Consider the following 16,959-nt stretch of genomic DNA (forward strand, 5'->3'; position numbering starts at 1 on the left):
TATGTTATCTGTCCTTGTCCGCTGATACTGTGTTCCGTTGTATACAGTTCCGAAGTCCCGTTTGGTACTCGCAATGCATCTAACCAGATTTGTAATTGGATTCAGAACTTCAAGACAACTCAAAACGTCGTTCTTAACGGTACGAAATCGACAAAGGTAAACGTAATTCAGGGGTACCTTAAAGGGCCGTTACCCAGTAACCTATGTAATCGTATGAAGCGAACTAATGTGGAATGACCACATAAAACTAGTTGTAAGAAAAACAGATGCCTGATTGAGATTCATTGCGAAAATGTTAAGGAAATGTAATTCATCCACGAAACAACTGACTTAAACAACACTCGACACACCGATTCTTACGTTTTATATTCAAAAATTTTCTTCACAATTATTTAAAAACTTAGACAATTATATGACAATAATTATATAACGAGTTTCGGTTGATAAACTCAATCATCTTCAGATCTGAAAATTTTGAGGCTTCTTTACTGTTATTGCAAATTCAGATTCCGCAATAGTATTCTAATCATAGGCCGATAAGCGACAACTACAAATTTCTGTTTTGTTTGAAAACCGATTGCGAAGAAGAAAACAAAACAGCATATTGTTGTGTATACAATTTTCGTTTTTATGAAATTTGTATCAGAGAAACAGTTTGTTTAATGGTTTAAATGCCAGCTATCGTTAAGTCAAACGACTGCGAGAACGAAAACAGAACCGTACATTTTCTCAGCATAGAGGAGAACAGCATTTACTTTCTTGCAATCTGTTTTAACAGACAACCTGCACATTGTTGTTTACTAAAATATAGCCTTTTGTCCATCTCATTGTTTATTAGAGTGTTGTGTAAATATTTGAAGTAAATCAGTCAAGAACTTTACGAGACTTTTGCTAGCAACCTTTCCCCTTTATACGCATATTGCATATATGACTATATATTATATGTATTAAAAAGTATACAGCCTATGACCGTCCCAACGTTCATTACAGTAATGTGTAAAAATTTGAAGAAATTCGGCCAAAAACTTTTTAATAACAGCTTTTCGCCATATACATATGTATATATTTTTATATACTATATTTATTAATAATATATGTTAATTAGAATATCTTGTAAAAATTGGGAATACTCGGTCAAAAATTTTTCGGATTTTTGGAAACATTTCCCCTTCATACATTAAATGTATATTTATATGTGTTCAGAAACAGTCTGGAGAGCTTCTAAGGGTGTTGTAAGATTGGTTGTGCTGAGAAATAACCGTTAAGAAAAAAATTCAATACGTTGCGCCGTTTACGAGTTAATTAGCATTTAAGTTAGCCACTCAGGCCGTTGCGTGTACAAAACCAAGCAGTCCGCCAAAGGCGCTGTCGCCAAATGCGTAGTTCGTTTGGTTTCCTAAAACCGAACGAGAGAGCGATACAGAAACTGGACATGGGACGGTAGATAGGATCGAACCCAAGGCAAAGGCCGAGTAGTCTCATACGCTATCATCTCCGCTAAGAGAACAACTGACACGAACTGCATCTGGCGGGCCGCTTGAATGTGCGCACAAAACGGATTGATTGGCTAACTTCAATTCTAATTTACTCAGAAACGGCGCAACATATCGAAGTTTTTTCTTGACAGTTATTTCCAGACTGTTTATGACCACACTGCATATTAAAAAATATATGTAGTCTATATTCGTCCAAATGCTCATTAAAGTGCCATTAAAAATTTTAAGTAAATCGGTCAAGTACTTTTGAAGTTTTTGGGTACAAAGTCAAACAACAACTTGTCTTTGTATAGTAGTATAGAGTATAGACAAACGTTTGTGGAATATAATGAACAAGACATGCATGTTATTCAACCAACAGAAGAGCAACCAAGTGCTTCTAAACCTACAAAACTCAGGAGACAAACACGAAATGGCTCAGAAAAAACACACACACAGAAATATAATATGAATATAAAAACTGTCTACGTTATCCTAGTTATAAAAGCAAGCATACCATGCTGGATGGAGATGCATACAAGTGTAAGATCAAATCCAAAGGAAATAATGTCATTGTCTGCTAGTTGCATGAAAATACACTCCTGGAAATGGAAAAAAGAACACATTGACACCGGTGTGTCAGACCCACCATACTTGCTCCGGACACTGCGAGAGGGCTGTACAAGCAATGATCACACGCACGGCACAGCGGACACACCAGGAACCGCGGTGTTGGCCGTCGAATGGCGCTAGCTGCGCAGCATTTGTGCACCGCCGCCGTCAGTGTCAGCCAGTTTGCCGTGTCATACGGAGCTCCATCGCAGTCTTTAACACTGGTAGCACGCCGCGACAGCGTGGACGTGAACCGTATGTGCAGTTGACGGACTTTGAGCGAGGGCGTATAGTGGGAATGCGGGAGGCCGGGTGGACGTACCGCCGAATTGCTCAACACGTGGGGCGTGAGGTCTCCACAGTACATCGATGTTGTCGCCAGTGGTCGGCGGAAGGTTCACGTGCCCGTCGACCTGGGACCGGACCGCAGCGACGCACGGATGCACGCCAAGACCGTAGGATCCTACGCAGTGCCGTAGGGGACCGCACCGCCACTTCCCAGCAAATTAGGGACACTGTTGCTCCTGGGGTATCGGCGAGGACCATTCGCAACCGTCTCCATGAAGCTGGGCTACGGTCCCGCACACCGTTAGGCCGTCTTCCGCTCACACCCCAACATCGTGCAGCCCGCCTCCAGTGGTGTCGCGACAGGCGTGAATGGAGGGACGAATGGAGACGTGTCGTCTTCAGCGATGAGAGTCGCTTCTGCCTTGGTGCCAATGATGGTCGTATGCGTGTTTGGCGCCGTGCAGGTGAGCGCCACAATCAGGACTGCATACGACCGAGGCACACAGGGCCAACACCCGGCATCATGGTGTGGGGAGTGATCTCCTACACTGGCCGTACACCACTGGTGATCGTCGAGGGACACTGAATAGTGCACGGTACATCCAAACCGTCATCGAACCCATCGTTCTACCATTCCTAGACCGGCAAGGGAACTTGCTGTTCCAACAGGACAATGCACGTCCGCATGTATCCCGTGCCACCCAACGTGCTCTAGAAGGTGTAAGTCAACTACCCTGGCCAGCAAGATCTCCGGATCTGTCCCCCATTGAGCATGTTTGGGACTGGATGAAGCGTCGTCTCACGCGGTCTGCACGTCCAGCACGAACGCTGGTCCAACTGAGGCGCCAGGTGGAAATGGCATGGCAAGCCGTTCCACAGGACTACATCCAGCATCTCTATGAGCGTCTCCATGGGAGAATAGCAGCCTGCATTGCTGCGAAAGGTGGATATACACTGTACTAGTGCCGACATTGTGCATGCTCTGTTGCCTGTGTCTATGTGCCTGTGGTTCTGTCAATGTGATCATGTGATGTATCTGACCCCAGGAATGTGTCAATAAAGTTTCCCCTTCCTGGGACAATGAATTCACGGTGTTCTTATTTCAATTTCCAGGAGTGTACATTAATGGGAAAAGTTGGAAATTCGTGCCTGATCGAGACTCGAATATTAACTTTTAGTTTATCGCGAACGGCTGCACAGACCGCCTCAGACATCCGAACACTGTCCCTGACCAACTGAAATTTCCGAGTCATTCACACACTGCTGACGTATTGTCCCAGCCTATTGCCGTCGTTACGGGCAGCGTTTCGCCGATTCCCGTAGGAGTTCGAGCGTGGTGTGCAAATGCACTGAAGGGATCATTGGCCATCCTCACCATAATTATATATGTGGTGTCAGTTCTTTTGGACACGCATGAAGGAACACACACCACATTTACAGGGCGAACATTAATAATACCGATAAACTGCAGGGACGGGTTCCTGACTGAAAATGATGGAAAAAAGGTCCTATGTACATGTGTCCAGAAATGGACGGTGTGCGTGCAACGACAACATATCATGTCAAAGCACAGTACAGAGCTGCGTCATATCCACAGGACAACAGATCTTCAAAGTGGTCTCCATGGGATGTAATGTCATGCAGGACACACATAATCGTACTTTGGCTTACACCATGTTGGCGGGCCGCTTGCCTGGAGCTTGTCAAGGGTTCGTTCGGTCCTCCAAATCTGCTGTACGCACAGTCAACCGCCTCCCTGCACGTTAGTCTGAAAGAGGGGGAGGAGGAGGAGGAGATTAGTGTTTAACGTCCCGTCGACAACGAGGTCATTAGAGACGGAGCACAAGCTCGGGTGAGGGAAGGATGGGGAAGGAAATCGGCCGTGCCCTTTCAAAGGAACCATGCCGGCAATTGCCTGAAGCGATTTAGGGAAATCACGGAAAACCTAAATCAGGATGGCCGGAGACGGGATTGAACCGACGTCCTCCCGAATGCGAGTCTGAAAGAACCCACGATTACACAAACGCCCATAAAGGGCGTTTCAGTATAGCCGTGCTGCCTCTCGACAGTTTCTATCTGCTTGGACGTACACAAACACCATCTCGGCTTGTTCCCGACTTGAATAGCGGACCATTCTGCTGCGTACAGTACGTTGCGTCAATCACACAGCCTGCAACACGCAAGGAACACACAGCACGTGGTCAGAGGAAGTTTCATTCATCAGCGCCATCTTTCGTGGCAACGATGCATTTCAGGACACATATTCATATGACCTTTTTTCTTCCATTTCCAGCCAGGATACGTCCCTGCAATTTGTCTGTTTCATTAGTGTTCGCCCTGTATATATGTGGCGTCTGTTCTTTCTGACATGTCTTGACAAGTAGACAAATACATTGCAACATTAATAACTCGTTGGACAACCATTTGCTGCACCCAACTGACACCCGTACATCTGCTTGTACACTCCTGGAAATTGAAATAAGAACACCGTGAATTCATTGTCCCAGGAAGGGGAAACTTTATTGACACATTCCTGGGGTCAGATACATCACATGATCACACTGACAGAACCACAGGCACATAGACACAGGCAACAGAGCATGCACAATGTCGGCACTAGTACAGTGTATATCCACGTTTCGCAGCAATGCAGGCTGCTATTCTCCCATGGAGACGATCGTAGAGATGCTGGATGTAGTCCTGTGGAACGGCTTGCCATGCCATTTCCACCTGGCGCCTCAGTTGGACCAGCGTTCGTGCTGGACGTGCAGACCGCGTGAGACGACGCTTCATCCAGTCCCAAACATGCTCAATGGGGGACAGATCCGGAGATCTTGCTGGCCAGGGTAGTTGACTTACACCTTCTACAGCACGTTGGGTGGCACGGGATACATGCGGACGTGCATTGTCCTGTTGGAACAGCAAGTTCCCTTGCCGGTCTAGGAATGGTAGAACGATGGGTTCGATGACGGTTTGGATGTACCGTGCACTATTCAGTGTCCCCTCGACGATCACCAGTGGTGTACGGCCAGTGTAGGAGATCGCTCCCCACACCATGATGCCGGGTGTTGGCCCTGTGTGCCTCGGTCGTATGCAGTCCTGATTGTGGCGCTCACCTGCACGGCGCCAAACACGCATACGACCATCATTGGCACCAAGGCAGAAGCGACTCTCATCGCTGAAGACGACACGTCTCCATTCGTCCCTCCATTCACGCCTGTCGCGACACCACTGGAGGCAGGCTGCACGATGTTGGGGCGTGAGCGGAAGACGGCCTAACGGTGTGCGGGACCGTAGCCCAGCGTCATGGACACGGTTGCGAATGGTCCTCGCCGATACCCCAGGAGCAACAGTGTCCCTAATTTGCTGGGAAGTGGCGGTGCGGTCCCCTACGGCACTGCGTAGGATCCTACAGTCTTGGTGTGCATCCGTGCGTCGCTGCGGTCCGGTCCCAGGTCGACGGGCACGTGCACCTTCCGCCGACCACTGGCGACAACATCGATGTACTGTGGAGACCTCACGCCCCACGTGTTGAGCAATTCGGCGGTACGTCCACCCGGCCTCCCGCATGCCCACTATACGCCCTCGCTCAAAGTCCGTCAACTGCACATAAGGTTCACGTCCACGCTGTCGCGGCATGCTACCAGTGTTAAAGACTGCGATGGAGCTCCGTATGCCACGGCAAACTGGCTGACACTGACGGCGGCGGTGCACAAATGCTGCGCAGCTAGCGCCATTCGACGGCCAACACCGCGGTTCCTGGTGTGTCCGCTGTGCCGTGCGTGTGATCATTGCTTGTACAGCCCTCTCGCAGTGTCCGGAGCAAGTATGGTGGGTCTGACACACCGGTGTCAATGTGTTCGTTTTTCCATTTCCAGGAGTGTATAATGGAGCGAGTCATTGTAGGATCCCTAATCACTTGCGACATGATCCTTAGATCCTCACTCCTCGTCGTCTTTTTGGTCGCTCCAGACCCAGTACGTTGCACGCGGGTGCCATCTCGTGTACACTGTTCATCTACATCTACATCTACATCTACATTTATACTCCGCAAGCCACCCAACGGTGTGTGGCGGAGGGCACTTTACGTGCCACTGTCATTACCTCCCTTTCCTGTTCCAGTCGCGTATGGTTCGCGGGAAGAACGACTGTCTGAAAGCCTCCGTGCGCGCTCTAATCTCTCTAATTTTACATTCGTGATCTGCTCGGGAGGTATAAGTAGGGGGAAGCAATATATTCGATACCTCATCGAGAAACGCACCCTCTCGAAACCTGGCGAGCAAGCTACACCGCGATGCAGAGCGCCTCTCTTGCAGAGTCTGCCACTTGAGTTTGTTAAACATCTCCGTAACGCTATCACGGTTACCAAATAACCCTGTGACGAAACGCGCCGCTCTTCTTTGGATCTTCTCTATCTCCTCCGTCAACCCGATCTGGTACGGATCCCACACTGATGAGCAATACTCAAGTATAGGTCGAACGAGTGTTTTGTAAGCCACCTCCTTTGTTGGTGGACTACATTTTCTAAGGACTCTCCCAATGAATCTCAACCTGGTACCCGCCTTACCAACAATTAATTTTATATGATCATTCCACTTCAAATCGTTCCGCACGCATACTCCCAGATATTTTACAGAAGTAACTGCTACCAGTGTTTGTTCCGCTATCATATAATCATACAATAAAGGATCCTTCTTTCTATGTATTCGCAATACATTACATTTGTCTATGTTAAGGGTCAGTTGCCACTCCCTGCACCAAGTGCCTATCCGCTGCAGATCTTCCTGCATTTCGCTACAATTTTCTAATGCTGCAACTTCTCTGTATACTACAGCATCATCCGCGAAAAGCCGCATCGCACTTCCGACACTATCTACTAGGTCATTTATATATATTGTGAAAAGTAATGGTCCCATAACACTCCCCTGTGGCACGCCAGAGGTTACTTTAACGTCTGTAGACGTCTCTCCATTGAGAACAACATGCTGTGTTCTGTTAGCTAAAAACTCTTCAATCCAGTCACACAGCTGGTCTGATATTCCGTAGGCTCTTACTTTGTTTATCAGGCGACAGTGCGGAACTGTATCGAACGCCTTCCGGAAGTGAAGAAAAATAGCATCTACCTGGGAGCCTGTATCTAATATTTTCTGGGTCTCATGAACAAATAAAGCGAGTTGGGTCTCGCACGATCGCTGTTTCCGGAGTCCATGTTGATTCCTACGGAGTAGATTCTGGGTTTCCAAAAACGACATGATACTCGAGCAAAAAACATGTTCTAAAATTCTACAACAGATCGACGTCAGAGATATAGGTCTATAGTTTTGCGCATATGCTCGACGACCCTTCTTGAAGACTGGGACTACCTGTGCTCTTTTCCAATCATTTGGAACCTTCCGTTCCTCTAGAGACTTGCGGTACACGGCTGTTAGAAGGGGGGCAAGTATCGTCTGATGGGGCACTCCGAACAATCGATCTGGCGAGACATATGGGGTGTCGACCAGCCTATGGTTTTCATGCCGACGATTAGGTCCCTCTCAAACTGGCTTAACTGTGAGAAATGTCGTGTAACACGTCTATCCGGCATTCTATCCATACTAACGACCTCCTCGAGTCGGGATGTGATCGTCACATGTATGACTCGTCCATCATGCACTGTTTAAATAGGGTCCCCTACACGATTGCAATGCCACTGCAGGGTCTGTGGGTATGCACTCTGGCACCAAACTTATATCATTTCTGTACCAGATCTCATTGTACTTATTTGCAAAGTTTCGCGTTTGTAAGTACTGCATATATTATTTCAGTCAAATATGTACCTCTCTGCCAAACAGTAGTTCGTTCATTATTCTTGTGAATCTGGTGGCGGTAAGTGTCTGTTACACGGCATTGTTTGTGCGCTGGCATGTGGTTCTGTAATATATAGATTTGTTAGTCTCCAGACACCGACGAATAAATACAGCGTTGTACAGATAAATTACGTTGATGGGTGGTAGAACAGGACTACAACGTCAGTCCCTGTAATGGATGCTTTTTGTTGTATCCTCATAGCAGCCGTCATATCGGTATTTCCTGATACCTAGCAAGGTTACACGCTGCTTTTATTATTCCTTAAGCCACTGTTCGCCAATGACACCTACTGACTTATTGACCGGAATAGAGGTACAGTACTGCTCACGCTACGACGATGCACTGTTCTTGTCACTCACTATGCGGCGTCTGTTGTTCTTTAATGTCATACATGAATGACTCTGCTTGATAAGCGGGTATGTTACTGTACGGACTATATGACACTTTTTACAGATAACACTTTTACTCTGCATCGCACCGTTTGCTGATGACAGTTTAGTATCAGCGATAATATGCTGCGAATATATAGAAAGAAAGGTCGATTATCATTTAGCTACAATTTAGCAGGTCAGCAATGGGAAGCAGTTAATTCCATAAATTATCTTGGAGTAGGCATTAGGAGTGATTTAAAATGGAATGACCATATAAAATTAATCTTCGGTAAAGCAGATGCCAGACTGAGATTCATTGGAAGAGTCCTAAGGAAATGCAGTCCGAAAACAAAGGAAGTAGGTTATAAAGGAAGAAAAAAGTTCAAATGTGTGTGAAATCTTAAGGGACTTAACTGCTAAGGTCATCAGTCCCTAAGCTTACACACTACTTAACCTAAATTATCCTAAGGACAAATACACACACCGATGCCCGAGGGAGGACTCGAACCTCCGCCGGAACCAGCCGCACAGTCCATGACTGCAGCACCTTAGACCGCACGGCTACAGTAGGTTACAGTACACTTGTTCGCCCACTGATTGAATACTGCTCACCAGAGTGGGATCCGTACCAGTTAGGGTTGATAGAAGAGAGAGAGAAAATCCAACGGAGAGCAGCGCACTTCGTTACAGGATCATTTAGTAATCGCGAAAGCGTTACGGAGATGATAGATAAACTCCAGTGGAAGACTCTGCAAGAGAGACACTCAGTAGCTCGGTACGGGCTTTTGTTGAAGTTTCGAGAACATACTTTCACCGAGGAGTCAAGCAGTATATTGCTCCCTCCTACGTATATCTCGCGAAGAGACCATGAGGATAAAATCAGAGAGATTAGAGCCCACACAGAAGCATACCGACAATCCTTCTTTCCACGAACAATACGAGACTGGAATAGAAGGGAGAACCGACAGAGGTACTCAAGGTACCCTCCGCCACACACCGTCAGGTGGCTTGCGGAGTACGGATGTAGATGTAGATAAGCCATAAAGTACACAGAATCATCATCGTCGCACTGCTAGAACGACATGTGAGATTTTTCGCCTGACTTTACTTGCGCACAGATTATAGAATAAACCGCCTAAAGCTGAATATTTCAATTACATTGCATCCGACTCCGAAATAAGCCATCCCACGCCTCCATTGCATCTGCTGTCTATGGAGGCCCCAACTCGACTCACATTAAGATCAGTATCATTATGAGTTTTAATTGCTCTTCGTATATCTTCGCTTACATTCGTGGATGATCAGGTTACAATGCAATCCCCACTTTTTACCACAAAATTGTATTTATTATTGATATCCGTAGCACTGTGGCTTCTTTTTATTAATACTGAGACATTCCCTGGATCCTGGTTTCTTAACAGTGAAATGCTTTTAATATTAATAGATTGATGTAGTTACCTGTTTGGCATCTGCAGCGACTGCACCATTATCACCAGTGCGTCCTTCCGTTAACGTACTTACACAAGCCGGCCGCGGTGGTCTCTAGCGGTTCTGGCGCTACAGTCCGGAACCGCGGGACTGCTGCGGTCGCAGGTTCGAATCCTGCCTCGGGCATGGGTGTGTGTGGTGTCCTTAGGTTAGTTAGGTTTAAGTAGTTCTAAGTTCTAGGGGACTTATGACCTAAGATGTTGAGTCCCATAGTGCTCAGAGCCATACTTACACAACCCTTGCAGCTGCCACTACAGCAGTTACTGTCTGCTCTCCTAGGAAGACATATGCATCCCCAGCTTGTCACAAATGCGGCTTTTGAAATGACTCACCAGTTGCTCTGAAGGCGATTTGACCCAACGCAAAAACCTATATTAAAATTTTTCTATCGGAAAGTGCTGGTGCAGACGGAAACGTCGAGAGATACATCTGTGTGTGTGTGTGTATTTTTTTTTAGTAGGAAGTAAGTGCTTACTAACGTTTCACTTCCATCCACCTCGAAATTTTACCCTTCTGCATTAATACACTGCTGGAGTTTGCACTCATGCACATGCATACATTTTCTTTCCTGGTTTGTTAGGTGTGAAGTGACTTTTGTGTTACGCCGCATATTTAGTCATTCCACATCTCCGAAGACCACACTAGTGATATACGAATGAGTAACTAGTATATTGAAGCTGTGTGTCCGGCAGGGTATCGGCCTTGATTGTTTGTATACAGCATCAATCTGTCAGCTTCGGCTGTGTGAGTAAACATGCAAGGTTTGAGAATGACCAGGTGTGCCTCCTTGTTCCAGATGCGGCAGTTACTTCGGCTGCTTGCAGTCCTCTGCCTCGCGTACGGCGTCTTCGCAGGTAAGGAATACATTCGCCTCACAGGATCACAGTCTTACTGTTTGCAGGGCTGCAAAAGTTAATAGCAACACTCAGTTAATATTCAGTCAGGACAGCTATTAGCGTATACTTTGCGTGCCCATTAGGGTGTCCTGTCAAAGGATTCGATTCGAATCTGAAGCTGGAGACTGTATCCTCTGTTTCATCGTCTCAGCTGCTTAGGTATCCTCACTTCTTTATCAGGACCTTGCAGCATCTTCTTGAGAGTGCTTCCTGTTATTCTGAAAGCTGTATGTCATCGGAGGATTATATTGCGACTCGGAGCCTTACGATTAATATTGTAACGAAATATTTGCTGCATTGTATAATGTTCCTCCCTTCTACTAAATGTTCATGGATATACAGAAGTTAAATTTACTACATTCAACTGACTGTGCTCCTTCCAGTTTTATCAATGTTCTTGTAACTTAGGTTGGTACAATATATTAGCAGATAAATGTTACTTATCTTGCCAGGGCTATTTCGTTGTCTAGGGAGCCTTCTTTGATCATACACTCCTGGAAATTGAAATAAGAACACCGTGAATTCATTGTCCCAGGAAGGGGAAACTTTATTGACACATTCCTGGGGTCAGATACATCACATGATCACACTGACAGAACCACAGGCACATAGACACAGGCAACAGAGCATGCACAATGTCGGCACTAGTACAGTGTATATCCACCTTTCGCAGCAATGCAGGCTGCTATTCTCCCATGGAGACGATCGTAGAGAAGCTGGATGTAGTCCTGTGGAACGGCTTGCCATGCCATTTCCACCTGGCGCCTCAGTTGGACCAGCGTTCGTGCTGGACGTGCAGACCGCGTGAGACGACGCTTCATCCAGTCCCAAACATGCTCAATGGGGGACAGATCCGGAGATCTTGCTGGCCAGGGTAGTTGACTTACACCTTCTAGAGCACGTTGGGTGGCACGGGATACATGCGGACGTGCATTGTCCTGTTGGAACAGCAAGTTCCCTTGCCGGTCTAGGAATGGTAGAACGATGGGTTCGATGACGGTTTGGATGTACCGTGCACTATTCAGTGTCCCCTCGACGATCACCAGTGGTGTACGGCCAGTGAGGGAGATCGCTCCCCACACCATGATGCCGGGTGTTGGCCCTGTGTGCCTCGGTCGTATGCAGTCCTGATTGTGGCGCTCACCTGCACGGCGCCAAACACGCATACGACCATCATTGGCACCAAGGCAGAAGCGACTCTCATCGCTGAAGACGACACGTCTCCATTCGTCCCTCCATTCACGCCTGTCGCGACACCACTGGAGGCAGGCTGCACGATGTTGGGGCGTGAGCGGAAGACGGCCTAACGGTGTGCGGGACCGTAGCCCAGCTTCATGGAGACGGTTGCGAATGGTCCTCGCCGATACCCCAGGAGCAACAGTGTCCCTAATTTGCTGGGAAGTGGCGGTGCGGTCCCCTACGGCACTGCGTAGGATCCTACGGTCTTGGCGTGCATCCGTGCGTCGCTGCGGTCCGGTCCCAGGTCGACGGGCACGTGCACCTTCTGCCGACCACTGGCGACAACATCGATGTACTGTGGAGACCTCACGCCCCACGTGTTGAGCAATTCGGCGGTACGTCCACCCGGCCTCCCGCATGCCCACTATACGCCCTCGCTCAAAGTCCGTCAACTGCACATACGGTTCACGTCCACGCTGTCGCGGCATGCTACCAGTGTTAAAGACTGCGATGGAGCTCCGTATGCCACGGCAAACTGGCTGACACTGACGGCGGCGGTGCACAAATGCTGCGCAGCTAGCGCCATTCGACGGCCAACACCGCGGTTCCTGGTGTGTCCGCTGTGCCGTGCGTGTGATCATTGCTTGTACAGCCCTCTCGCAGTGTCCGGAGCAAGTATGGTGGGTCTGACACACCGGTGTCAATGTGTTCTTTTTTCCATTTCCAGGAGTGTAATTTTTGTGGTTCAAGATCGATGTTCCGAAATGAATTGATATGAAAAATAAAAATCTGTTACAAAAAATGTGTTTTGGTGATTACATATATGCAAAAATATCTTCAGATGTGGACTATATAATTTAAGTACGTAAATTAACTCAAGTCTGGCCAAAATTTATGTGAAATCGAACATTTCAATAGGTTCGCAGGAGAGCTTCTGTAAAATTTGGAAGGTAGGAGACGAGATACTGGCAGAAGTAAAGCTGTGAGGATGGGGCGTGAGTCGTGCTTGGGTTGTTCAGATGGTAGAGCACTTGCCCGCGAAAGGCAAAGGTCCCGAGTTCGAGTCTCGCTCCAGCACACAGTTTTAATCTGCCAGGAAGTTTCATATCAGCGTACACTCCGCTGCAGAGTGAAAATCTCATTCTTCTACGCACTGTTTGGTCTGAGATATGAATTCCTGTTGCCCGGGAGCTGTCATTCCCAATATTTCTGGCAGTTGATGTTGGGCGCCTGTGAGCCGACAGTTGGAGAAGACTATCCTGCATTGGTCTTGTTGTACGAGGACGACCATTGCGAGGTCTATCGTTCACGTTTCCCATCTGTCTGTACTTTCCCCATACCTTAGACACACTTTGCGTGACATGTAACCAACCAGCAGCATCTTGCTGTGTATGGCTTGCTGAAAATGAAAAAACCACAATCCTGACTCCATCAAAGTGTTGTATGGCTCTATGTAGCATGTTACTGCAGTTCTGAACACAAACTGAATGAAGCTGTTGATAATGGACTACTCGCAGTGTGCCACTGCGGCAGCGGTATGTTCACGTGACAGGGAAACGGCTAGAAAACGGCGTCCAGTATATGGGCTCTAATTGGATAATGCATGAAATACCTAGGTCAGTGAGACCTCTAGTTTCGTAGACTACATTTTATTATAGTATTCCAAACTTTTGTTGAGCAGAGTAGAATAACTGCTCTGCATTATAAACCTTCCATTTTATCCGTAATAGTACAACATGCGTTGTTGACAGCTGTGATTACTAATTTTCATAGTTCAAGATCGATGTTGCGAAATGAATCGATTTGAAAAATAAAGATATATTACCAGAAAAATAGTGTTTTGGCGATCAAATATAGGCAAAAATATCTTCTGATGAATATTTAGTTTGAGTACGAAAACTCTGGCCAAAATTTATATGTAATCGAAAATTTCGATTGACACACGAAAATTCTGAGAAGGCCTAACATTAAACAGTTTTTCAGTTTACAGTGGAATCAGTACAGTGTCATTGTATATATTGTGTGTTGTTTTGTATATAGCTGTAGAAGTCAGTAGTAAACAATGAATCTATTTTTATACGATTTTCATTAAATTATTGCAATTAAAGAATGAACATAAAACGATGTTTTTGGGGCTCAGTATAATATTTAGTACTTCAAAAGGGTTCCTACTCCAAAAATGTTCGAGAAGCGCTGTTCTAGAAGTTATAGGGGGAAACAGTAGACGAAGCTTTGACAAGGAACCCATGCCCGGAAATGTAACGTTTGATTGTAAAATAAGTTCAAAGATCGGGTCAGTTTCAAACCTTCCGCCTTACGGTACGCGCACAGGGGAGAAAATGTGCGCTGATCTGTGTGCCAGTAGCATGGGCAGTGTTTAGAGTATTATAGTCCGGTTCGCTTCTACGTGGTGAAGAGCGTCTTCTTCAAGGGCGAGAGTCCGGCGCGTCCATGGAACACCACTGCCAGCCCGCGTAGTTGCGTGCGACCAATTTCTCTGTCATTGTTGTAGTCGGACGAGAATGTTACATGATGTCTTAATTACAAAAGGAACTGCTGGCGGCGCCCTCTACCCAATTCTCTGTGTACCGTGAAGCGGCATATTCGAAAGTGATCCGATATTCAAGTTTATTTAATATCCAAACGATACATTTCCGGTAATGGTCTGTATGTAATATCGTGTAATTTTCTTACTTGAAGCAAAAGCAACTTCATAGGGTCTCTCTTAAGTAATAGCGAATACTTATACGTGTGGAAATACGTACTAATAGAAGAAAAAAACGTTCCAGCAATCGTGAGTCCTCAAACAAGCCATTTGCATTCCAGATGTGTGATTACGGGCTTAATATCAAATATTGCCCTGGTTACAACAACTGTAAACTTTTCGATTAAATCCCCATGTAACTGGACGCAGATTCCAATCACGGTCTGTCTTAACAATAAATACAATACATTAGACGTTACAATTTATTGTACGGTCGTATCTGTTGAAGGAGGTGTTTCACGTTTCTGTCTCAGATTTGGCTGCAATATTGTGCTCGTCCCTGTACTGAGTTACGAAATCTTTCAAGGAGCTCCGGATCATCTCATAAAGATTATACAACTATCCTTCAACAGTATTAAAACTCCAGACGAGTGAGCTCAGGTGGTCTTAGAGACCAAGGTGTAAGCGCTATCTACGTTTGACCGCAATGGCGCCCTAGCTGTTGTCTTACATCACTAACAAAAAGTTCTACTGTCTCATAGCACATGAATCACGTTCTCCAACAACGGACCATGGGTAATGATGATGATGATGATGATGATTGAGGTCCCATCCTCCGCGGAGAGTAGGGGACGATGCGGGAGACTCGCACCGCTGTACTAGGCAAGGTCCTAGCAGAATTGGTTTGCCATTGCCTTCCTCCGACCGTAATGAGAATGAATGATGATGATGATGAAGACGACACAACACCACCCAGTCATCTCGAGGCAGGTGAAATCCCTGACCCCGCCGGGAATCGAACCCGGGACCCCGTGCGCGGGAAGCGAGAACGCTACCGCAACACCACGAGCTGCGGACACCATTGGTAAAATGTGAGCCAATTATACGAGGACGTAATAGAAAGGTTTATATTACAAACAGGAGAAAATGCTGAAAAGTAATGCGTCCGAATTTTTTATGTGTAAACTGTTAAGGCTTTTTAAATGAAACAAACGTTATTAACATTCTACACTACTGGCCATTAAAATTGCTACACCACGAAGATGACGTGCTACAGACGCGGAATTTAACCGACAGGAAGAAGATGCTGTGAAATGCAAATGATTAGCTTTTCAGAGGATTCACATTAGGTTGGCACCGGTGGCGACACCTACAACGCACGACGTGAGGAACGTTTCCAACCGATTTCTCATACACAAACAGCAGTTGACTGGCGTTGCCTGGTGAAACATTTTTGTGATGCCTCGTGTAAGGAGGAGAAATGCGTACCATCACGTTTCCGACTTTGATAAAGGTCGAATTGAAGCCTGTCGCGATTGCGGTTTGTCGTATCGCGACATTGCTGCTCGCATTGGTCGAGATCCAATGACTGTTAGCAGAATATGGAATCGGTGGGTCCAGGAGGGTAATACGGAACGCCGTGCTGGATCCCAACGGCCTCGTATCACTAGCAGTCGAGATGACAGGCATCTTATCCGCATGGCTGTAACGGATCGTGCAGCCACGTCTCGATCCCTGAGTAAACAGATGGGGCGGTTACTAGACAACAACCATCTGCACGAACGGTTCGACGACGTTTGCAGCAGCATGGACTATCAGCTCGAAGACCATGGCTGCGGTTCCCCTTGATGCTGCATCACAGACAGGAGCGCCTGCGATGGTGTACTCAATGACGAACCTGGGTGCACGAGTGGCAAAACGTCATTTTTTCGGATGAATCCAGGTTCTGTTTACAGCATCATGATGGTCGCATCCGTATTTGGCGACATCACAGTGAACGCACAGTGGAAGCGTGTATTCGTCATCGCCATACTGGCGTATCACCCGGCGTGATGGTATGGGGTGCCATTGGTTACACGTCTCGGTCACCTCTTGTTCGCACTGACGGCACTTTGAACAGTGGACGGTCCATTTCAGATGTGTTACGACCCGTGGTTCTACCCTTCATTGGATCCCTGCGAAACTCTACATTTCAGCAGGATAATGCACGACTGCATGTTGCAGGTCCTGTACGGGCCTTTCTGGATACAGAAAATGTTCGACTGCTGCCCTGGCCTGCACATTACCCAGGTCTCTCACCAACTGAAAACGTATGGTCA

At 46.8% G+C, this 16,959-nt stretch overlaps 1 protein-coding gene across 1 annotated transcript in view; it reads left to right on the top strand.

Moving 5' to 3' along the window:
* LOC126185214 (serine-rich adhesin for platelets-like) overlaps window positions 1–16,959 on the top strand; it is a 504,218-nt gene that overhangs the window by 200,335 nt on the left and 286,924 nt on the right. The window contains exon 2 of the mRNA XM_049928096.1: window positions 10,878–10,935. Coding sequence (XP_049784053.1) covers window positions 10,878–10,935 — 58 coding nt within the window. The remainder of the gene's footprint in view (window positions 1–10,877; window positions 10,936–16,959) is intronic.

This window comes from Schistocerca cancellata, chromosome 4, assembly GCF_023864275.1.
Source record: "Schistocerca cancellata isolate TAMUIC-IGC-003103 chromosome 4, iqSchCanc2.1, whole genome shotgun sequence".
Lineage (NCBI taxonomy): Eukaryota > Metazoa > Arthropoda > Insecta > Orthoptera > Acrididae > Schistocerca > Schistocerca cancellata.